The sequence below is a fragment of the Corvus cornix genome, chromosome 1A, assembly GCF_000738735.6.
Source record: "Corvus cornix cornix isolate S_Up_H32 chromosome 1A, ASM73873v5, whole genome shotgun sequence".
NCBI lineage: Eukaryota > Metazoa > Chordata > Aves > Passeriformes > Corvidae > Corvus > Corvus cornix.
Window position 1 is genome coordinate 38,035,629 of NC_047057.1, and position 25,140 is coordinate 38,060,768.

Here is a 25,140-nt window from a genome sequence, read left to right on the forward strand (position 1 = left end):
GATTGAGTTTTGCTAGTGACTACTTTTAGCGCTCTGAGTAATTGAAAAAATTATAATAGGTTGTCTCCTGTTTTAATCTCCTCCTTGCTCAGTAGGTGAAACAATTAATTTTTCACATATTTAGTTAATTGCCAATTTCTCACACTGACTCTCAGCATTAGCTACACTTTGACTCCATAGGCTTCATTGATTGTGCTAAACCACGCTCAGAGGAGCTGTGTAAGGACGTGTCATTTGTACCTTAACATTCTAAGGCTTCAAAAAAAAGAAAAAATCATCCTTGCAAGGATGGGGTGCATGCATATGATGGAGAAGTAGAGTGAGAAAAAGGATTTTTTCCTTTTAGAGCCTATTGGAACAATGGCTGAGTCCTGGGTTACAATGGTGTCAGCATGAACTTAAGTAAAAACTGCTCAGATGTATTTGATGGTCAGATTTTATTTTTTAAGCTAATAGTATGTCCAGAATCCTGTTTTTTCTCATTCATCTACTTCCTTCACTGCCCACAAAATCTCACTTGTGGGAGCCACCTTTCTGAACTCAGGGAGAGCAGCAGCACTTCCTTGTGCATTGAGGGAGTTGTCTGGTAACAACATATAGCAATGCCTTTATCAGCAGGTTTGGTTGGTCTAAGGACAAGCACCATGTTGCCACATGGTAGTTTTAGGAAAAAGTCACCAACCCTAATTTTTTCCTTTTGTTGTCACAGAAGAAATCATAAGGGGATATTGTCATCCTCAATCCCTTTGTGATTTTCCATGCACTATATATTTGATGTAACAATAGTGGGAGTAGAACATATTGGTTTTTTCTATAGGCAGATCACCTTTTTGCAAAAATAGATGAGAAAGTTAGTGTGTTACAGTATGTGGGTCATGTCAGTGCCGGAAAAAAAAAGTCATTATACTAAATCATCCTTATGTAGTGTGGATGTGTCACGTATTGCAGTACTTTCAGCCAAAAGCATTTCCAAGTGTTGCCAAGGTAAATATCACAGCATCACAGTCTGTTTAGGGACTGCTAACAGATAAGCATGTATGGGAAGAGGCATTTTCCAGAAGTCTTCTCCCTTACACAAGATAAAGGAAAAAAAACCATTTCTGTTATAAATTATTAAAATCCTAAAAGCCAAAAATTAGTACCTAATAGAGGCTCAAAATCAGCTATACTAATTTGTAATAACACAGAATAACACAGAGTGTCTGATGCCAAAGAATCCTCTGAAGAGCCCTTACCTTGGGTTTTCTTAGTGTTTCTAGTGTTATTTATAGATAATTCTTCTACCTGCATTTTCCTTTTACTGCTTTCTTCTCTTGCAGATAATGTTAGACTGCTTCTCTGAACTTGGGCCACCTCAGATCATGGGGTGGATTGATTTCCAGTACATTAACTGACTCATTTTGTGTTATGAAAGGGTTCTTTTCTCATGGCATGCCATTCTTTCCCATTAGAATCCCACTGAAGCAAGATCTCTCTGTCCACCAAATGTCTCCTGAATAGTACTAATCCAATGCTTAGAAATTGAATGACTTTCAAAGGTTTGCCTTGCAATGGTTTCGTTTCTTAGCTTGTTGAAAAAGGCTGCTGAGTGAAAAGCTTCAATATATGACACAATATGTTACAATTTGGAAAATATCTAAAATTATTAAATAATATTAGCAAGTTTAATTGAAAACTTTAACATGCCTTGATAGCCCTTAATATTCTGGTCAGTAGTCTTTATGGAATAAATTACATTAAAATGCAAGTTCCCCTCACCTTCCTCAGTGTATTTGTTACAGGTATGCTGTCAACTGCTCTTATCAGGGATTACTTACTATCTTATTAGGACTATCTCTTGGTATGCAGTAGAACAAATAGAAATCCAGGAGCCCTAATAATCATTGCAGCATAAAAGTGTGCTGTGTCAGACTAATAAGGGCCGTGCAGTGAGAGCATAGTAAATTTTTGTTTGTATCTTAGAAATGCAGCTGCAGTTTCTGCAGTTCTGGTCCTGCTCTCCCTTTCTCCACTGTTTCATTTTGTCAGTATGCTGGCAGGCTCTTTGGGGTTTCAGCTGGAGCCTTGCCAAGTAAGTTGAAAAGAATTCCATTTATTGTTTTTACTGGATACCTTCCTTAAATGTAATGGATGCATGAAGCTATTCATTTCACTTCAGTGTAGCTGGCTTTTGTATTCTATTACTGCAATTATGTTGCACACTGATTCTAAGCCATTTCTTCTTTGTTTTTTTCCAGGCAGAAGAAAAGGCACATTCAGAGGTAAGAACTTTTCTTCATTTTTATGCTTATGTATTACCTTACGTTATTGTATAGTTTATTGTTTACCTGCTATGGCTAAACTGCCTGGTTGGTGGGGAAAATACACCCTGTGTCTTTGCATCACCTTTTAAGAAGTATTGGTGAGAACCTGGTGCAGCTTTTAGAGTACTAGAAGGTGTTTTCTTAGCATTGTTCTGAAGAAAGCCTCCTGGCTGCCATTCTGAAGAGATGAAAAGAATCAGTGAGAACTGGGCATTGAGTGGAGGAGTTGTGATAGGTCTGATTTCAGACTTAATACCACTCTGTGCAGGATCTAAGGGATTGTGCAATTCGAGGTAAGGTGCTGCCTTTCAGGAGGAAAAATACTTCAAATGATTGCTTTGAACTTCTCTCCCTCACATTTTGCATTATATTAAATTTCTGAAACTGACCACTTTGATGGATTTCAGAGCAATGCAGATTGATTTCATATATAAATCAAATTTGACATGGAAAATAGCTTCTTTCTCCTCACAGTGTATAAGAATGGGTGACAAGCCTGGGTCAGCATCTGGATACAATTACAGACTTTCTCAAAATGAAGTCCAGGTTGTATTAAGAGGGCACCAAAGTGTAGCAGCAATAAAATACAGCACCAAGGGGTGCATTTCCACTTCACAGAGCTACGTGCCTTCCAAGTCCTGCATTTATGCGGCTCCTATTTTTACTATTTTAATCAAAGTCAACAAAAAGATATTTTGAGGAAATTGAACAAATAAACATATCCTTCCCTCCTTGCTGCAGTATATTTCAATATAATTTCATCTAAGATCACATCTCCTAAAGCAAAGGAACTAAAGAGGCATGCCATAACTCAGTAGTGTAAATTACAATTCCTCACTTTATTGCCTTTTATATAGGGCAGTATGTAGAGGTGAAACAACATTTCTTTCCGGTGTGTTTCTACATGATGTTTTCTCAGTATCTGGGTCTGCTTGTGATGCTCTTACAGATGTTGAACAGCACTTCATGAGATCTACCTTGTGTAGTTGCAAGAACATGATGAAAGTCAGCTTAAGCTGGAATGTTAAATAATTTCATTTGAAAACAAAAGAGAAAACTTGGAAAAATAAAAGGGTCAGTCCAGGATGGAGAACAGCTCAATAATCTGCCCCTGTTGCCCTGAGCTAGTGTAAATGACTGAGGTATTGTTGTGTTACAGAAGTACAGGAACTTGTTCATTCTTAAAGCTTGTGCAATATTCCTTGCTGGTTTTCATGGAAGTCATAAAACTGAAGTACTACAATAATCTTTACTAGTGACTGGTACATGTTCCCCTTCCTAAGCTGCTTTTACCCATTTTACTTCTCTAGTCTGGAAAAATTTCTTTTATGTCTGAGTATGAAAGGCTCTTCAGGGTGAAACTCCATGCTGTGCTTGATTTCAGTACAATGCCCAAAAGTCCCTGCAAGATTTCAAATAGGGTTAAATGAGCTTAAAATGATGTGCAAGTTTCATGCTAGATATCTACCCTAGCTGAAATAGAAACAGATATTTTTCTTAAGGATTCTGTTTTTCATTAAAGAATAAAAGAGTCTTGAGTTAAGTTTATTTTCATGTCAACAAGCACATTTAAAGCTACTTTTTTTTTTTTTTTAAGTTGGCAAGCAAGTTTTTGAATACTATATAATGTTTAAAGTGGTCACATATTTGAATTTCAAGGACTGTAGGAAGCATGAGTTAGAGAAACAAAAATACTACTTTATCTCACCAAATTTTAGACATCCATAAAGAAAAAAGTCTGTGTCTGAGGTAGAAATCAAAGCCTTCTTCATGCCGGGCAGTGTGGGAGTACATTTTTCACGTTATCTTAGTCTAATGTAGACATTCAACACATGTTGGTTGCATCATGTCTACAGTCAGGCACAGTGAACCTCACCCAAGTGCACTCATGTTTCAGAACCTCAGGCCACATCCAGGGCAGCTCTCCTTGATTGCACTAAGCATATGTTTGGAACTTACGGGATTTGGTAAAAACCCATGACATTTCCCTTGCAAACAGAGGATAGTACATACAAAGTAATTAAGCATTTGCCCATATGTGCTCCCTTAACTGGAATTCTGGCTCATACGCCAGTTAAGTGCTAGAAAACAGCTGGAGCAACACTAAGAGACAACTTTTAATAATTTGTATTTCTAGATAGTTCTGAAATTAAAATGTGAAGCTAAGACATTGTAAACGTATTGGTGATGTCTCAAGAAAACACAAAAATAGCCACAACAAAAGAAAATTGCTGAAATACTGACAGCAGTCTGTTGTTTCTCTAGCAAATCCAGAAACTACGGAGAGAGTTGGTTGCATCCCAAGAGAAAGTTGCTACCCTTACTTCTCAACTTTCAGCAAATGTAAGTATTTTTGCTTGTGATGATAAGTGGTATCAATGAATACATTATCAATAGCTCTTACTCAACACATAGTTTGTGAGACTTTTACTATTTATTTATTTTGGGGGTTTTTTTTCAATTTAATTACTTCATTAAATGTCTATATTGCCCCAGCTTCAAGTAGAAGAAATCTTACGGAAAGTGGACAGTGGAAATGAAGAGTTTCCACAATTTGGAGGGGACAGTCCTATCCTGTTCAGTTTCACTCTTTTTTCAGAATCAATTATTAAAAAAAGCCAAAAGTAAGGAGACACAACCAAAGAAAGGCATGGTTTGCATATTCTGGTAGAATTCATCAGAGTTTCATTTCACAAAGACAAACCCTGCAAAATGCAGTCAGGTGTGAAGCAAGCACAGTGTACAAGTATATATAGAATTCATATGCTACAACAACAGTGCTGATCTATAACTAATGAAAACTGGGCTATTTCACAGACAGCTTCCCAGTGTTCCTTCTAACTGACATGTGTAATATGTGTTATGGAACATGTTATCTGAAAATAATGCCAGATACAGAATGCAAGCTACAATCCTATCTGGTTGCTGTGGTTTCAGGTGAAGTTACTGGATAGTTACTGAACAGTCTGTAGTATTGTCATTTTTAAATGCAATTTAGAATATAATTATTGTTACTACTGTGAAGGAAATTTGAGATGCGGTTACAAGAATGTATCATTTTGCAGTTCAGGAAAGCAGTTTCCTGTTGTCTTGGGTAACCCATAGAGTGCCTTTCTTTGAAGTGTAGGTTCACTGAGTATTTAGATTTATAAATACTGTTGTAATTTTAAAGAAATTATTTCATGTTTTGAGAAGATAATCTCTAGCTCTGTGAAAGCTTGTTTTTCTCTTAGGACTTCCACACATGAAAATGTGGAAGAGCTATGCTTAGCACTTTCTTCTCTGTTCAGATGGCTGCAGAGCACCTGTGCGTGTTTGTACGTCTGTAGCAGCGTAGGTTGCCAGACTCAGAATTCTAAGTACTGAGAATGAACAAGTGATTCAGATGTGGGACACTGTGCTGCTTGTAAATTCAAACTCTAGATTCTGAGTTGGGTTATTTATTTGAGAATATATAGGTAGAATAGCCAGCATGCCTATATTGGCTATGGGGTTTCTTCACTCACGTATTTTAGACACTGATCTTCAACAGTTTGGGCAGTTCTCCATCCACCTGTCCTGAGAGCAACAAACTAAAACCCACACTGAGAGGTCAGATGAGCTAAGTCTCCATCCTTTTCAGTCAACCCAGAAATGCTGTAGTCTATAATACAGCAACAAGTACAATAAGGCAAGGATGTCTAAGCATTCTCTGCAGCTGAGAAAACGAAGCCGTTGTTTTATTTGTTTGGACAAATGGTGTCCAATCTCTTCTCAGTCTTATTTAGAAGTCCTTCACTATACCTCTGGCCAATATGTCCTTCTATGAGGTAAACACCATAGAGGCTGGTTTCTAATAACATTACTTGTTCTAGGCAAATGTTCAAAGCCAACTCCAAGTTACAATCAGATTTGATCCACAATTCAGTGAAACTGAGTCAAGTTAAAAATGTGTATTTTGGCTTTGTTTTCACTCAAACTAAATCAGCTGCATGGGTAAGAAATAAATTTGGGTTGTTCTGTACAAATCAGATTGGATTGTTGTGTATCTGTTCCTTCATACTGCCTCTGGGCTTCTGAACACCTAGCAAGAATGCTTTTCTACTGATCTTACCATAAGGACGTTTTCAATAGGATAGTTAAAAATATATACATTTACATCTGGTTTTGCCTGTCCAGAAGTACCACCTTTGGATAATTTAATCATGTTCTTTTGACTGTTACACACCTTCTAATCCATCTCCATGGAGACATTCTTTAAACTCTAAACCTATAAGCAACTCCAAGGCTGATCCATTTAGCACATGCATTTTTTAAATGGTACAAGAGAAATCCTTCCTCTTGCCTAATCCCTAACATGTAGAAATTCCTTCAAAATTAAATTTTTCAGGAGCATGAAACTTAGAGGCTTCAAAATCTCCAGGTATGAACAAGATTGTATTCACAATTAATACAATCTTATAAAAAAAGTAGGTATTACTGGATATTAGGAGTAAATATTTTTGGTAGGATGTTCTCATGAGATACATACTTTACAAAACCAAAAAAATTGAAAAGTATTTCACAGTAAGCCTAGTCCTGAGTTAATTTTCTGCTATTTCTGGTACAAAACTTGCAAAGCATTAAAACAACACTTCCGCATAAATCCAAACATCGAAAGAGACTACTTAAATATTTTAGCACTACTGCTGTCAGTCCTTCGAGCACTTTATGTAAAGAAATTCTAAAAAGTATCATTTAAACATCAGAAATAAAATCCAGCTTGAAAGCAGAGAGTATATTCAACTATTTAATTATGATAGAGCCACTAAAATTTAGTCTACTTACAGAACTGATATTTAAATGCCCGTTATTACTTTTCATAAGAAGTCTGAGATTTATTAACAAACAATTGATTTAACTTGGCAAACTCATGGAAAACCTAGATGGGCGTCTAAATTTCATTAACTTGTACTGCCTTAACAATGCTTTCCTTGCATGTATTTATCATTGATCTTCTAGTCTAAGAGACACATTTCACCAATCGCTGCTTTTTAAAGAAGAAATAGTCCTAATCACAAAATCTGAAATTTATTCTCAGAAAAGTAATCAAATCTCTACATGGATAATACTGAGACTCTCATTTTGAGTCACATTTGCTTGTCAATAAGGCTAAAACTTGAACAAACATTAAGTTTAGTGCAGAAAACTTTGATCACGGCCTGTGTTCTCTGTAGATACATCCATCTCTGGCAGACAGGGAGCTTTATGGACAGAGTATCTTTTGTGGTGCCTTTGCTAACCAGAAAAATGCTCTGTCCTTTCTGATGCTTTTGCTATAAATGCATTCATCTTTGCATTAGTCCTAAGCTCCTCATAATTTCCATACCTTCACTGTCTGAAAACAGGAAGCACTTTTTGCCTTACTGTGGTCTGGAGAAGGAAACTGTTAATAGCCAGAAATCTTGTTCCCTCATAGTTAATCTCGGTGTGAATTTGTTGTTAGTATTTCCCTTTGTAGAACTGAGCAAAAGTATTGTACACAAGTGAAAAAATAGAGCATCTTATTCATCTTATTTCAACACTCTTTGTGCCCTTCTTTGCTTCTCCACAGAAGACTGTTGGTGACATTAGTACATAAGTCATTAAAAGACTGGCGGCTTGAAATTTGACCTATTTGATCAAGCTTTTGCTTGAAACATGATTTTATACCAAAATCTGTCAATTGGAAGTTACAGCATTTCTCAGGCATTTTTGAAAACTCTGCTAAAAATTTTCTCATTTGGTTTCATTTACTGTTCGGGTTTCATTGGCTGGATTCAAGTACTGTGCTTGATTTCAGCAGTTTATTTCATTTGATTAACCCCAAAGCGCCAGAGTGTTTTGCCTGCATATGATTAAATTCAAGCAGGGTCCAGCTGTTGTTTGGATGTTTAATTTACAGATTTTCTCTGAGATTCTTGCTTTACCCCTGGCATCTGTCTCGGTGTGGCTGAAGGGCAAATCTCAATACTAAATCAGAAAGGGCCTGTTTTCAGGGCAGAAAATGTCCAACCAGCAGACTCCCTACGTGACTGACAAGGGCTCAAATTCCAGTGAGCAGCCTGACCCACTGTGTTCAGAGGGACTTTGATCAGTGCTTTGTACTGGATAAAGCTGAAGGGTGTATGCTTGCAAACTGTAGCAGACCCAGGATGCCAAAAGAAAGAAGAGGGGGTTTGCTGGCTAATGCTCTTGTTTGGCCAGCTCTGAACCACTATCCTACAGCCAAGCAACAAGATGCTAGAAGGCAGCAAACAGGAAAGGTCACCAGATGCACAGTTGCTGCTTGCAATCAGCCCTATCCCTTCTGGCCTTTCACACATCCTTTCATTCAGCCGTGTCAGGTGGGAGGAACTTTATTTATTTACCTTTTTTTATAAACCTGAACACCACAGGTCAAATCCTGATGTGTGTTAGAAGACAGATGTTTCATATGTGAATGTCATGTTCAGGATAGGCTGTAAACCTGAGAGCTGAGGTATTTGGGGTTTGCCTGGTTGCTATAGTTTGCTAAGTAGGAAATGTTCAAAAGCAAATCTGTCCTCTTAGCACTGAAGTCATTCCCTAAACATACATCTCTTAGACTATTTCCAATGGGCATTTCACATGTTAATAGAAGTCAAAATTAATTCATACATGAAGGTTATCTAAAGATTAAGAGCTGTTCATCTATGTATCTGATATGTATGTCATGTTAATGATGGATATTTTTTGCTGTAAGTATACTTCAAGTAATTCCCACTTACTTAACTATAATTCCAGGATGTCTATTTTCAAGTAAAAATACTGCATTCAATTGTGAAGACATATTTTTACTTTAGAATAAGCATTACACAAAGCACATGCAATATTCAAGCTACTCTTTGAAGTATTGCAATGATGTGTGTATGCCATGAATGAAACTACTGAATCTAATGCAGAGATTTCTAAGGTGTGAGAGACTGGCTGTAACTTAAAAAAAAAATAAAAAAATCCTAAATATTTTTACAAGAGCGAAAGAATGGAAACTTTTAGATAAATTAAATAATCCTCATAAATTACCAAATTTTTAAGTGTAAAAAAAGTTTCTAATTGGAATTTTTGATTTCTGATGAATATTCTTAAAGACACAGATACTTCTTTCTCTTTGCTTTAATTGTTTTATGAATTATTTTGCATTTAACTGTTGAAATGCGAAGCCTGATCTCAAATGGGAATAGATACATATATATATGTTTTATGTATACTTCAACAAACACAAAAATATACTAAAAATTTAGCCTTTTTCAAACTAAATTTTCTTGGTTTGTTGTATAGGATTTCTTTAAGGAAAATCTGCTTAAGTTTTCAACAAGTAGGAGTTCCCTAGACAGCTGAATAAATGAATATTCACTACCATGCAGAAAGGCAGAACAGTTTATTACTCTGAATGTAAAATTAATACTTCAGTAGAAGAGTATTGTGTTGTTATAAACATTTAAAGTAATGAACAATGCAATTAAAAGGTTTCTTTCTTGAATAGTTTTTGGTCAATTGGACTTTGAATTACATTTCTTTATTACTAGCAAATCAAGACCTGATAGTCTTTATCTGAAATGAGTTAGGAAAATGCATCATCTTGATCCAATTACACTTATGATGCAAAAAGTATGGTAGAATATTCCGAGAAGGTAATGTGCTCTGTCATGGGCTGAATTTTAGTAAGAATCCTTGTGATATGGCTGTATTTCTCTAAAGGCTGTCAGAAAATAACAGTGTCAGTGACCTTTGATATCACTTTTAATTATGCTTTTTAGTACTTAATTTTTCCTGTAAGTTCTGTGGGGTTTATTCATGTACAATATAGGATGAAGTTGTAGCTATGAAATAGGAAAATACTTTGCACAAGTATGCATAGTTCCGTACCAAAGTACTGTGGTCATTACAGTCTAATTGCTAGAAAAGGACAAAAGCAATGCATAATTAAACAAATTATTCCTCTTTCAAGCCCTCAGTCCCCACTGTAATTCTCAGAGTAAAGCAGAACCACGGGCCATCAGCCAAGCCGTAGATTTTTTTTATGAGGCAGGGAACAGTGAGCTCCATTAGTTTCTTGTTAAACAGAAGTAATGAGGAGACATTTGGCCAAAATTCTGTAGTAGTGCATCTACTTTGTCTCTGATTGTGTTCTGGGTCTGTGGTCATCACCTTTGGAAATAAAACACCATAGATTATTCTGGATATTTTTAACATGTAGCTAATTAATAAAGTGGAATGTAAGTTTAAAAATCAGTTAGTTTTATTTTCCCAGAGGAATAGAGTAGTAAAAACAACCAAGTAGTATTGATTGTCAGGTTTCCAGGTTCATTTTATTTAAGATTATAATTTCAAGAATGTAGCCTAAGTTATAAATGTTTAAATAGGAATATATACAATTACTAATTAATCTTTAAGAAATTGCATATTTGTCTAGTCTCATGTTTATCAGGAGTTAGTCCTTGTGGTATGTGTCCTTTACCAAAAGAGTTATCCCTAAGATATCCCTGGAGATGCAGAAAGCAGGTAGATTGACCTCTATACCCATAAGTAATTAAGTATATCTAAGTATACTAATAGTACAGTTTAAAAGGAATAAACTTTTAGTAAGTTTAATAAGAATAAAATAAGGGGCTTTCAAGATACCTAAATATTTATGGCAATCCAAAATTATTTACAAAACACAAAAGCCACTCACCAGTGTAACAGCTCTGAACTGGAGATGCAGAAGTAGCCTACTATTATATATATGATAATATTCTCCTGTTTGAGGGATAATATACAGAGCAAGGTGACAAGAAGCCCTTTTCCCTCTCCTAAAGGGCAGAACAAAATCCTTTTTGGACCATGCCTTTTCTTGATTATACCTCAGATTCAGTACAACCACATACATTCAAACAGTTTTAACTATGCTTGTAAAAGCATGCAAATTTGCAGCTGAAAAATTTGCCAGGCACTGTGTGTGCCTGCACTGCTGTAATAAAAACTAAATTTCCTCAGTGAGGAAGCTCAGTTAATCCGTTTGTGCATATAAATATGGTGGGTTTGAGTTATATTTCCGAGTGCCAATGTTTAAAAACTTTGCCTATTACCACTTTTGAGATGGTAACAAGAAAATAAGCATTTCCTTATGCTTTTACTATTTGATGTTTTGAGAGAAGTGGATGAAATTTTATGGACTTTCATAAAAATTAAATCATTGCTTTCCCTTGGCTGTACAAGCTGGCTTAGCATACTCGGGTTTTCATAACCACTTTCCCTTCTTGGCCTAGAAAGCTCAATGCCAGTTAGATCTGATGAAGTATCATTTAGCTCACATACAGTGTAGGATGCTGGTTGTTTAAAAAAAAAAAAAAAAAAAAAGAAGGTTTACTTTTATTTTTATTTTTTTTTAAATCTTTTGGTCTGTTTCAACTTTATTGCTTTTCATACTGAGAGGTAAGACTTCCAGTTTTCAAGATTGTCTTTTATATATATTTGCACACATTATAAATGTTCTATTTACAACATTTTTTCATTACTTTTATACGCACACAGACTCATATGATCAATATAATATTTATAGACTAAGCAATGACCTTTTGTAAGACTAACTGTGACATTTTTTGTTTGAGGCTCTTGATTTTTAGGAAGTGTTTTATTTGTGAAGTTAAAATTTGCTTTTCAAGCTAAGTACTTGAATTCCTGTTTTGAAATGTCCAGTAATTGAAAATAATTGCTCCTGGACTTCTCTTTGGGAGCAGACTATTTTGGCCAATATATCAGTAAACTTAAAGCAGGGCATTAAATCCATATTTCATTTCCAGGCAGGGATACCTGAGCTAATCTCACTGGGGGCTAAAGAAGCCTGAGGAGCAGTGAGTTCATTTGGCTGATTCATCTATCCAACTCAGCTCAGTCAGAGTTTAAACTAATATTAAAGAGCTGGAGAAAATGTGCTTGCAGCAAAAACATACTTTTAAAAATCAAATGGATCTGGGAAAATGATCCAATTATGACAAATGTTGTCTTTCTTTCACAGGCTCATCTAGTAGCAGCTTTTGAAAAAAGCTTGGGAAATATGACAGGCCGATTGCAAAGTCTAACAATGACAGCTGAACAAAAGGTAGGTTTAAAAAAGTGGATGCTTTAATGTAGAAAGCAGTCATCAAATTTTGTTAGAGTTTTGTTTAAAAAACACTGAAAGGAAACAGGAACATCTGTGGCAGTAAAACACATTTTTCTGTAATGGTTGCTGCAATCAAATCTACATGAATGTCCAGCAGCATCGGGAAAAAACTATGCAGCATCAGGTTTACACAGACAGTGTCATAAAATAGTTTGAAGATAAAATCTTTCATTTCCAGAATTTAATTAAAACATGTGCCACTATAGGTTTACTCCATACTGAAAGATCCTGTAACAAAGACTTCTTATATATAAGATGCTGGAGTGCTTCATTACAGCCTCCCAGTGCCACCAGAATAATAGAATTAATTACTGGGAGCAAAGAAGTTTAAGTAGAGAAAAATAGCTCCATTGAGAGAGTTAACAAAGGTTAGGCATCCTATCCATAAGTAAACAAGTTTGGGTTTTCATTGTTGTATTTTGTCTAGTGGAGGAAAAAACTCCAAACCTGATAGGATAGTAAATTGAATGTGAGCCCTTGTACCAAGCTCAGGATGAAGAGGCTGCTTAGCACCTTACAGGATTGAACTTCTGAAACTCTCCACCCTTATGCATTTTGAACAATATCCTGTTAACGAAAGGCCTCCTTGAGACAAACTGTGAAAGAAACTGTTTATCTGTGAGCTGCTAGTCACCACTGGAGTCTATAACTGTCTATAAAAATAACATTTCAGAGTCTGGTTGAGCACCAACAGATGAAATGTGGTGAGACTCATTGTGAACTGGATAGAAAATATTTGTATTACTTGCTTTTGTTTCATCTTGGGGGGGAAGGGGAGAGGAAAGAACACAAGAGCAATGAAATTTTCTTAAAACCAAAACTTTAAACTATTTTATAAAGTATAATTTAGAAGGTTTTCTTTCCAGAAGAGGTTAAGCAGTGATGTGGAAACAGATCATGTCCAAGTGTCTTTCCCAAAAGATTTAGAACTTATTCTTTTCCTTCTCTTCTTTTCTCTATTGTTGAGTTTAAATTCCTTTAACCCTCATTATATAAGTACAGACTGGACAGACAGGGAAGTAATAAATAAAATATTGCTTATAAAAGCAATCATAAAAGATATTTTTTAATAAAAATCATCTGTGTATTCTAATACAGAACTTCCTGCACTCAAGTGGAATCATTTTACTTCAACTTGCAGGACCATTTCTATTAAACAGAGGGTTTTTAAATAAATTAGTATTTAAAAAATATTTTGAATTCATCCATTTAACAGTAGCCTCACATATTGAAGGATGTAATTCAAACGGTTTCATTGTTTTTTGCAATAACGTCATTGAGTTTTTCTTAATTTTATATTGAATAGTCATTTAAGACCCTTTTTAGATTACTCCTTGTAAAAGTGTTTTCTTCTTAAAAATAGCGTCATTGCTTTATCTAGAATAAATGAAAAAGAATAAGTTAGTTGATTTTAACATCTTTGGAGAGAAAGTATGCATTCTTTTTACTGTTGCTGTTATGTTCACCCAATCAGTCCCATGATCTTTAATTTGGACACTCTTGTAATTTTTTCTTTTAGCTTAGATAAGCATTACTCTTTTGTCATTATTTTGATCTCTCTTTGCTCTTCCCACAGGAATCTGAGCTTATAGAGCTAAGGGAAACCATCGAAATGCTGAAAGCCCAGAATTCTGCTGCACAAGCTGCTATTCAAGGAGCCTTGAACGGCCCTGATCATACCCACAAAGGTATGGGTTTGTCGTTATTAAAATAAATGTGGAATTTCTCCCCAGGAAAAAAAAACAAAACCGCTAAGTCACTAGTTTTCTGTTGTTTGGGAACTCTGTTGCAAGGGCAAGCACATTCTGCAGTGAATGGTAGGAATACTTGTGGTATTTCCAGAGCTGGAAACCTTGCACGAGCTTCCTGTCTGCCAGAGTTCCTGGAGCTTTATCTTAGAGTTCGGTGGCCAGGAATTGATCAAGAGTTATCCGTATCCCTGCAGTTGTCTGCTGAAGTACACCCAAGACACTGGTGAAGTCTTGCGGTATAAAATTGTTATAGCTTGGGAATCCAGTCAAAGTTGTAGCTTTGCAAATTGATGTTCTCGTTGGTAAGAGATGGACTGACAACAGCTCAGCTCCTTCATGAAGTGCTAAATCAGAGCAGGAAAGCAGGTTTTAAATTCCAGATGTCAAATTAATTTGTCATTGCAGTTAGGCAGATATTGCATGATAAGTACGTACTTCAAAAGTGCCTGATGATAAGCAACAGCAAAGGAATTACTTGAAAAAAATAATCGCAGTATTTGTTTTTGAGAGTCTTATTGATCTTCCATTGGAGAGGTCATTATTTAGATGTTTGTATTAAGGTCATTTCACTGCATGACTTCAGTGTAGCAAAGTAAATTTCTAGAAAGTAGAAAATAATCTAAAAAGTAATTTCCCTTGGTATTAGTGGGCATGTTCTGCAAGAATAATTTCCAGTGATTAAGATCTAGTTATTGGAGACTTTTAAGAAATTGAAACTCAAAAGCCTCACTAGCCATTTTTAATGTTCTCCACTTCTTGGTTATTTTGTTTCATTCATTTTTAATGAACTCCTGCCTGGTTTTTTTCTGTCATGGTATGTTAGAAGGTGGCATCTGAACGCCGATTAGGGCTGCTGCAAGTCAAGTAGTGCCTACACTCCTCAGAACTGTAGTACATGTGATACTGATACATCAAGTAATCCCTGTGTAACAGACACTGCTCAGCCATGAGGATACACGTGCGTAGATTGCTGTGAAGGGTCCTTGCCTTCAGGGCAAGAACAGCCCATTTTGGAGAAGCCCCTAAGTGTTGGTCTAATTGTATGCATCCCCCTCTAATCCCTATGTGGTTTCTCACAGGCTTCAATAGCTTTAATCTGAGCCACTGCAAGCATCAAGGCCATTTATGATTATTTAGACTTCCTTTGAGGAGGAAGATGCTACATAAATATAATATTTTTACTATATTGAAACAGAAACGGATTTCACAGTAACTTCTTTTCTTTAGATTTACGTATAAGGCGGCAACATTCTTCAGAAAGTGTTTCCAGTATCAACAGCGCTACAAGTCATTCAAGTATTGGCAGTGGTAATGATGCTGATTCCAAAAAAAAGAAAAAGAAGAACTGGGTAAGTACTCAGCAGGTTTAAACCTATTTTTTAGTTATTATATAATTTTCTAGTGTCTGAGTAACATGACAGTCCATTTCATCTGGAATGTTCTTGTGGGGCCAGATGGATATCAAGAAATTCGTGTGTATCCATACTTTGGCACTACCAGCAAACTAAAAATTATTGAATATCAGCAGGGGTTTAATTGCATAAGTCAGAGAATTTAAAACAAACAAAACCATAAGCAACTATGACAACAAAACAACAACAAAAAATTAAAATAGCGGTTGTGACCAAAACCATCTCTGGGCCACATTGAAGCCCTGTTCGATTTTTCTTCAGTTGGAGTTTGGTTCAAAAGCTTTACTCAAATATATTACCCAGCCATGGAGGGAGTTGAAATCTGTTAAGAATTCTCACGTAGAAGTAGTACGGTGTTTAAATAAATTAAGATGTTTCTTAACTGGAACATACAAATACCACATATTGCTAAAGATTTAATCAAATACTTTCAGTAAAGAATCAGACAATATGTTTTTATTGTTTTAAAAATATTATCTGCATAAACATTTGTTTTAAAATACTGATGAGCCTTCATTCCCTTGATTTGTAATTCCACACTCTTTCATGTTTCTGCAAGGTGAACTCTAGAGGAAGTGAGGTGAATATAAACCATGGAAAAGTTGGCATGCATCTATAAAAAACCCTATCTTGGCATGATTGCTATTTATTTTGGCAGTAGGCTTTTATACCTTCTAAAACCAGATTATCCTGTATGTCTTCTCAGTTTGTCTTTATTCATTTTAATCTCAAAGTTTAGGCTATAGAAAGGGGGAGTGTAGCCAAAATCCATTTCTTTCTCATTAGACATCATGAGCTGGAAAGGACTTAAATAATGCTTCGCATTAAGATCAGTGGTCGCACTCCCCACTCTCCAATTATACCATGAGAATAATGTGTTTGAAGACCTCATTTTTTCCTAGAGGAACTAGCTGGTCATTGTGTTCTGTACAGTTTTGATCAGAACAGCTTTCTGAAAATAAAAACAAAACCCACATTTTTTCTATGATTAACAAGTTCTGTATTTAGACAAAGGTATGAACAAATGGGCTAGTTAATTTTAACTGCAGACAAAACTGTTGTCATCTTGGCTCCTGAAATAAATGGCTCTTTGGCTATTCTGTCCCTTTTCAATACTGGATAGAAGCTTCTAGAGGGAGAAGGCAATGCTTGTACATTCAGAGATCTTACCACTCTAAAGGAAATTGCAAAAAACAGTATATACCTTTCAGCTAACATTCTTCTCAATAGTACAACAATGCAAACCTCATGTCCCAGCTTATATCCTCTCGATTATGATCCAAATCACAGCATTTGCACAGTTTGACCATTCCAAGTTTTAATGGGGAAAATAAATTGGCAAACCCTATAAATTGGACTAGTCTTTGAATTTCAGCTTTTAGTTCTGCCTGTACCTAGATGCAAAGTGGTTATTTAAAGCCACCCCTTGAAGGGAATGCCACGGGAATGGGGTTCCACCGGGGCTTAATGGCTTTAAATGAGCACCCCTCTCCAATAGCTGTACCACTCAGTCCTGCACTTTTTCCATAGCATTACTCTTGCACTGCGCTGGATTAATAAAGTCAAAACAAAGCACCGTATCATGTTTTTAGAGATACTGTGTTGCATATGTTAATACCTTGCTTCTGCATACTGACCTCAGGCAGTGGCTAGGATGGCATCTGCAAACTAACTCTTCAAAACATGAGCTACGCACAAAGTGCTCTGATGAGGAAAATAATCTTGTTCTGTATTTGTTTTCCAGCTAAGAAGCTCTTTCAAACAGGCCTTTGGAAAGAAAAAGTCCACCAAACCTCCTTCCTCACATTCGGACATAGAAGAGCTGACAGACTCCTCTCTTCCTTCCTCACCTAAACTGCCCCACAGCTCAGGAGAGTGTGGGGCGACATCAATGAAACCATCACAGTCAGCGTCTGCGTAAGTGTCTCTCTTGGCAAATGGGATGGGCTGGGAAACAGGCCTCCTCCAGTGTGGCCGTTTGCAGTTCACAAGCCATTGACAACAGCTGTGATCTTTTAATCCTGAGCTCCCTCCATTTGCAGGATTTCTTGTGAGCTTCACCATTTACACACTAGTTCTGCAGCAGCTCTTTATTCAGTCATTCTTTGCTCCTTTCACAGACTTTATCCAAAATCACCTAGCTATGCAAACTTCCAAAAGCTTATGTTGTGCTCTCCTTGCACCATTAGCAACTCTATTGTATCCATTTAGTAAAGGCCAAATGCTGAAGTTTCCTTGTTTCCTTTCTTCATGACACACTAAAAATGTAATTTTTTTCCCAGGTGGCTATGGATTTTTACAATATACTCATTCCTCTTGTTATTACTTTATCTACTTTGTAGCTACTGATGTATATAATTTCTAATCTATTTCCCCTCTTTCATCAGTTTGGTTTTTTTGTGGGATTTTACTTTTATATTTTATTCAAATCACCACCCTTGAGGTTTCAGGTCTGAGAACAAATCATCAGTCAACAGCTGTCCCATTTCTCTTTTTGAATATCTGATATGTTCTTACAGAGTTCACAGCTTTCATTCGTATACCTCTGCCTTTTTTTTTTCATTCTGCTAAACTCATAACTCTTTCTAATATGGGGAAATCAGCCTCTTTGAACCAAAAAATGCCTACTGCTAGTGTGAGCCTTACTTTCCCTGTCCTAATTGAGAGTAATCAGGTCACAATTACTCTTTCTTAAGGCCCTCAAGGAATTCTCATGACTGATTACTAAGCTTTATAATAGAATTACTCTGTGTTAGGTTATATGCCTTTTATTATTAAGTTTTTATAGACTCTAATGATTTTTATATACTAGGAGTCTGACAGCAAATATTCCCAAAAACTGAACACCTTGAGAATAAGTGCTTTCCTTTTTCTCAAATTGTGTGAAGACTAGAAAATCATAACTCATTTAAGTCTCTGTATTTTTGCTGGATTATTTTATAGGAAGCTGATATTTTTACCATTTGAGGTGTATGTGTGTTTTGGGATGAGGATTTCTACATGTTTGGTACCCTACTGTTTGACTTATTATCAACTTAAAAATCACCTTCATAGTGAAGAGTAAAAGCCTTACTTAGAAAGTGACTGAATGTAAACAGAACACTTTTATTCTGCAAAAATAATTACTCATGATTCACAGATCTGCTCCCATGACCTTATCCTGCCTCCTTTCCACCAATCCTAGTTTTTTTCTCTCTTTGACTTGCTCTCTAGGTGTGCTAGTATTCCCAGATTTTATCAAGGGCAAACTGCACATCTAGTCTTTCATCTCAAGCTTTTGCCATGGTTGTTTGATCTCTGAGCCTTAAATTTTTAAATTTCATCCTGTTCACAGCCTTCGGGTTTTTCCTCCATAACATTTTTACACAGTGATCTTTCTGATCATATTATTACATTTTTTATTATTATGACCTTTCTACACGGGATAACACAGAGATTACATAAAATGTATTAATATAGATAACTTGTCTGTTATGCTGATAATGTCACTTGATTTAGAAGACTCAGTTTTCTGAGTTGCATAATTTAAACTCCTGCCTCCTTTGAGACTTTTCATAATTGTTAGCAAACTCTGTTCAAAGATCTTGATTTACTCCTTCTACCTAAAGCAACCTATTGATTTAAAAATTCTGAGGTTGTAACAAGAAGGAAAAAGGAAAAGTCTTTCTAACTACTTTGAACCTCTGTCTCAAGTCTGATCAGACATTTGAATTTCTTTCTGTGACTGCTCAGGAATGCTAACTTATATTTTTGTTTTTCTTCCTTCTGATGAGGTCTCATATTCTTACGTAATTTTACAGTTATAGGAGCTAAGTTTTGTAAAGTTTTGGGATCTGCAAAAGAAAATTTAGTTCTTACTTTCTGCTTCCATTCTGCCTACCTTAAGAGCTGAGACCAGTTTTTCCTGTTTATTCCAGAACTGTAGCTCTGCTTTCTGTTTCACTTTTGTATTCTTTAAAGCTGGCTTGCCAAGGTCTTTTTGTCCATAGCTTCTCAAGATGTACTGAAAAAAAACCAAAAAAAAGCCAAAAGAAACTAGCCAACAAATAGATGACTTCCCACTTGTCCAGGTTATTTTATTAGATAATATATGCATGGAAATAAACCTTCATTTCTTACTTGCTTAGCATAGGCAGGTATGGGCACATCACTGAAAGAACTATATCATAATATTTGGGAAAAAAAATCCTAGTGTATGTCTTTAATAATTTGTAATCACTTTTAAAATATTTGTCCTTATTTTGAATGATATTCATTATCTTTCTTCCTCTTTGACATATATTTTATTTGCCATGAACTTCTTCATCTTCCCTTTGCTTATGATTTCTTCCTATATTTTCTTGACCAGGTCTCGTGTTCTAAACCATTACCTTTACTCTCTTCCAATTGCATCTGTCTAGTACATGTGTATGAAGGTCATCTCTAGCCTGGGCATCAAAGAAAAGGCAAAATGGTCGTGTGGTCTATAAACATAGATCCTGGTAAAACTGAGCGTGGAGCATGGAGCTGTATACCCAACTGTTGACCTGAGGAGTGCTGCATCTTCTTTCCCAAAATGTGTTTTCATGCATTCTGGCAATTAAATGCTGACCTTGGTTTCTATTTTTTTTTTTTTAATATTAGCAGTAATAATCACAATAATAATACTATTTTCATGAAATACTTTTCATTGAAATTTTTCTGCAAATATTAACTATTTATAGTCACAGTAATAAAAAACAACATTTATTGAATTGACTGGAAATACTACTTAGTGTAACAATGTAACCGAAATTCCGTGTTTTACTTTTTACTGGTGGTTCTGCTGATGATACGAAGAGGGCAAAACAGTCTGACAATGGAGCTGGACAATTGTGGGTCTCTGGGCCAGTAATGTTTCAGTTTTTTCTCACAATGTTATGGTTTCTTCCCTTAAAATAAATGCTCATGGAAAGTAATCATATGGTAATCCAGTCTTTAAGGGAAAAAAAACAAAACCAACCCACATGATTTCATATATCATACATCACAAAATGACAGGCTATAGGCAAAACATCAGCCATCACAAATCAAAACCATCACAGATCAAAATCTTCTAGACTATAAATTCAAGGACTGTCCCTTTGTGTACTGTTCAAAACAGAGAAAAATATTGATGCCTAACAAATAATAAATATCAGCAGTACACTTTGATCAGTGCACTTCAGTTCTGACAATTGTTACATAATGATAAACTTTGCACCAAAGAAATTATGTGAGTATAAAATCCAGTTAAAACCAATGGATGATAGACACTTAAAAAAAGATACCTGAAAAGTAGTTAAGAATTTGTTTTTCACCATAGTGAACTAAACTAAAAAGCTAAAAAGCAATCTGATCACTTCTTCTGGAGAGGGCTTTTTTTCCTTTTTTAATTTGCAGTTTGATCATTTTCATGTTTCTTTGATAAGTTTCTTTCTTCACTTCATAGGTTTCACAGCAGCAAGCATTTTTCTGTACTTTGATATTTAATAATAACACTGCTTTGGGGAGAGAACCTTCCTTTAATCTCCTGCCTGTGTCCTGCTCCTCTTTAGGATCTGTGAGTGCACAGAGGCAGAGGCTGAAATTATTCTTCAGCTAAAAAGCGAGCTGAGGGAGAAGGAGCTAAAATTAACGGACATTCGTCTGGAAGCCCTCAGCTCTGCACACCATCTGGATCAGATCCGGGAAGCCATGAACCGCATGCAGGTCAGTGCAGTAGCTTAAGTGATGACAGAGATGCACACCACAGGTATGACTGGTGTATTTCCTTGCCCAGTACTTTGTTTCAGGCACCAAAAAACTGTCGATACAAAGTAAATTCCTAGATTGACAGTAATTCTGAAGGCTGGGTATGGTAAGTGTTCACCTTATAATAAAGACATTCTTAGCATATGTATTAGTACCTAAAATGTGCTTAAGAGATATGGAAGAAGACATAATCCCTGCCCAAAGGATATTTATCAATTCAAGCCTGTGACTGGAGTAAGCAACATGACAGAGAAGCAGATCAAAAAATGATTTCTACAGCGTTTTAAATCCTTGAGCCATGGAGGGGGCCAGGATGTTATGTGCATACTCTTCCATCATTTCTGATTCCTAACTCAGTCATGGTTTGCCAAGGCAAAGAATGTAAAATTGAACTAATTACTGTATCCAGCATCATAAAATTTTGCTACGTTATTTTGTGACACTGCTCCAATTCTTTGTGAACGCATTTTTCATTAGAAGATTTTCCTTTTCATGAGGCTGATAGGATGCAAAAAGAATGGCAATGTTCTTCAGTGGAGCACAGAGCTTTATGGGACGTGACTCTGTTGCTTACATGCAAATACCCAGTACCATGGTGGGTGCCCAAAATGATCTGTAATATCCACACAGTATGACATAGGTTCTTCAGTAGAACTGGGCCCTTCTGGAATGACAGCTAACGTACTTACGTCATTCCTGAAGGCAATATAAGTCTGTATTTGGGGAACAGAATCAAGGTCATGGATGGATATTCAGGTTGAGACAGGGATGGCTACATTTAAAAGTCTAGGAATGAGCTGCATAATAAACTTCTGTTGTTGTCAATTGAATTTTAGTCCTGTAGTAGTGAGGGCTAAAGGGCTATCCTAAAATTACCCTGAGATAGGTACAGAGGGTGAAATGGAGTTCTTTGAGCATAGGCACTTCTTACCATTTGAACCAGCCTCAAGTATTTGCATCTGCGCAGGACATGTAGGTTTAGCATTCTTCCATGGAAGACCATGTTTGTTATGCCACTGGAAACCCACCCCTGCACAGCTGAATCCAGCCCAGTGGCTTGCCAGCTGAATTGCTCTGCGTTGGGTGCTTAGGTAAGGTGCACCTTTAGGCACTTTTGCGTAGATGCCCATAGCACCTGATTTCATAACTACAGAAATGGTGTGCCTGATGTTTTTCTAGACCTCTTTGTTTACAACATGCCTACATGAGTCTCAGCCACATCTTTAAACATCTATGGTACCTGCCATCCTCCCAGGTGTTCACACCCTGAGTTCCAACATTACTGTGGGATTATTTGGCTGAACTTCAATTAGAGGGAAGACTTAACAAGAACTGGTCCGTAAATATGGTTTCAGTTGTCCAGACATAAGTAAGACATTGATCTCGAGGCACTGAAAGGTTTTAAGGAACTATGAGGAATAGAATACAATTAATTGCAATGGTGGAGAAACGGATGTGAAGGCTTATCATCCAATTACAGTTTTATACTGGATACAAGTGCCTGAGCCAGGTGAACTCCCAAGAGGGAGAAGTTTGCTGGAGTTTTGCACAGTTCTCCAAAGTCTGAACTTCCTCAAACTTGGGCAGAGGCAACTGGTTGAGATGCTGTTACTGGTAATCACCACTTCTGAAGTTTTCCCAAAAGGACAGGCCGCCACCTTGCAGTTGCCAAACTGTGGTATTTTAGAGGATTGATGAGGATTGGTAAGGGGAAAAAGTAGGACTCATGGAAGTGATACATGATTACTTTTATATCCAAAGCACCTTAAAAACCTAAAGGTCAGGTAAATTGAAGACTGCTAAGGCTGTGTAATTAGTTGGCGTACATTGCAGAGTAGCTCCTGATTTGAACCCTAGAATAAACTGATACACACATCTGTTACCTTCTGTTACTTTTATGCTGGTTTGTCCCTTCCCTTTCACTAACTCCTCACCTTTGCATATGTGATCCGATCTTTTTGTAGCTGTAGCAGGGTTTTTTATGATGCTATCTATCCCTTATGTTTTTACTTGTATAATATAGCTGTGCAGCCTCCATAAAAAAATGGGACTTTTAGCCAGGTGATAGTGAATATAGAATTAAATTTGATGTGCAGAACCATCTGCAAGAATAAGCAGTTGCTTTGCAATGTGCTTTGTGAAGCGACTGGAAGCTAGATTTTGCTGGTACCAGGCTGTTGTCAGGCTAAGTTTTCATTTTATTATTGTACATTCAATAATCACTTGGCACCACAGAGGATTTAGCTAAAAAAATTCCAGTTGTTCTGATTCATCTGTAACTGTGTGTTTTCGTCATAGAGTTTGCTCACTGCTCTGTGAACAATCCCATGTTTGAATGATCAAAAAGTCTTCTTTGATAGCAAGAATGGTTATGAAACTGTTAAACTATCAATTTCTAATTTTTAATTTTTAATTTAATTTCTCCATGAAGTTACTGCTTAAATTTTATGTTCAAAGGCAGTAATAATTTCCTGTGACTTTGGAAACATTGACATATCCAGTAACTTTCTTAACTGACTGTTGCCTAAGGTATTTGACAATAGAAAGTACCTCAAAAAAATGGGGATAGCTGGGAAAATTCTCACCACAGTCACATTATGGTCAACTCTACAATAAAAACAAAAGCTTGAAGCTTACATTGCTTAGGATCTATCTTGAGGCAAAAGCTAAACATGGTTATTGGGGGGGTTCCTCTTCTTTTAAGAAGTAAAGGCAATCCAGTTTTCACTGTGTTATACCTCTGCTGTGAAAGTGGTAAACCAATTAACTAGGTCAGGGGAGCAGCATCACCAGAATAGCCACCGACATTGGTTTTCCACAAGAATAACCTCCTGTGCTTTTGTGTTGGTTTCTTTTGTATGTAGAATGAAATTGAGATATTGAAAGCTGAAAATGATCGCTTAAAGGCAGAGACTGGAAATACTGGAAAGCCTGCCCGGCCATCATCAGAGTCATCAAGCAGCACATCATCTTCTTCATCACGGCAGTCACTGGGACTTTCTCTGAACAATTTAAACATCACAGAATCTGTTACATCAGGTGAGCATACTTTGGGGACATGCAGGCCTCTGCAGTTAGTAAGAATTTTTCAGCCTCTAAATGGGCCAAATAGGAGCAGCATTTCTGAAAATTAAAATACCTCATATCACTCAGGCTAACATTGGATATACATTCAGTAACAGAGATGAGGAAGAATGCTCGTGGCCATGTCTGAAAAATGGAGCTTTTAGAAGCCCCTGAACAGCAGTAACAGACTGTTCATTATGTTTGCTTTGTTCCAGGCTATGACACTCTACCTACATAGTTTACGATACTCTTTGGTCATACAGTTTACAATTTGTTTGTAAAGGAATATCTGTTGAAGTATATTTGACAACTGTATTGATATATTCTCTTGCCCATATGGGATAAATATGACTATAGTATGTGAAACTTTCTTCTTTTAGTTTACAGATCTTTGATCATTCAGTTACCTCCCTTAACTTGACTTCGTATTTGCAGCTGAGGCAGAAGGTGGTCTCAGTTAGCTTTATCCCTTACATTTTCTTAATTTGGTACAGCTAGTTAGCCTATGTTGAACCAAATCACCATTTATCACTGGAGTCAAACCTCTCCTGGCTTATTAGGGACTCTCATTGTGTTCTGTGAATGAAGAAAAGCAAGCAGAACTTTGGTCCACATCCTGAATGTTAACATTTGATTATTTTCCATGCCATGGAGTTTATGATAATAAGCCTTCTACATTTGTTTTGATAATGTAG

At 36.4% G+C, this 25,140-nt stretch overlaps 1 protein-coding gene across 11 annotated transcripts in view; it reads left to right on the forward strand.

Moving 5' to 3' along the window:
- The window catches only part of NAV3 (neuron navigator 3), a 526,195-nt gene that overhangs the window by 483,668 nt on the left and 17,387 nt on the right, over positions 1-25,140 (forward strand). For all 11 annotated transcript variants that reach the window (XM_039570170.1, XM_010413726.4, XM_010413727.3 and 8 more), the window contains 8 exons: positions 2,238-2,261; positions 4,569-4,646; positions 12,319-12,402; positions 14,042-14,153; positions 15,444-15,565; positions 17,373-17,545; positions 21,184-21,337; positions 24,244-24,418. In XM_039570170.1, coding sequence (XP_039426104.1) covers positions 2,238-2,261; positions 4,569-4,646; positions 12,319-12,402; positions 14,042-14,153; positions 15,444-15,565; positions 17,373-17,545; positions 21,184-21,337; positions 24,244-24,418 — 922 coding nt within the window. The remainder of the gene's footprint in view (positions 1-2,237; positions 2,262-4,568; positions 4,647-12,318; positions 12,403-14,041; positions 14,154-15,443; positions 15,566-17,372; positions 17,546-21,183; positions 21,338-24,243; positions 24,419-25,140) is intronic.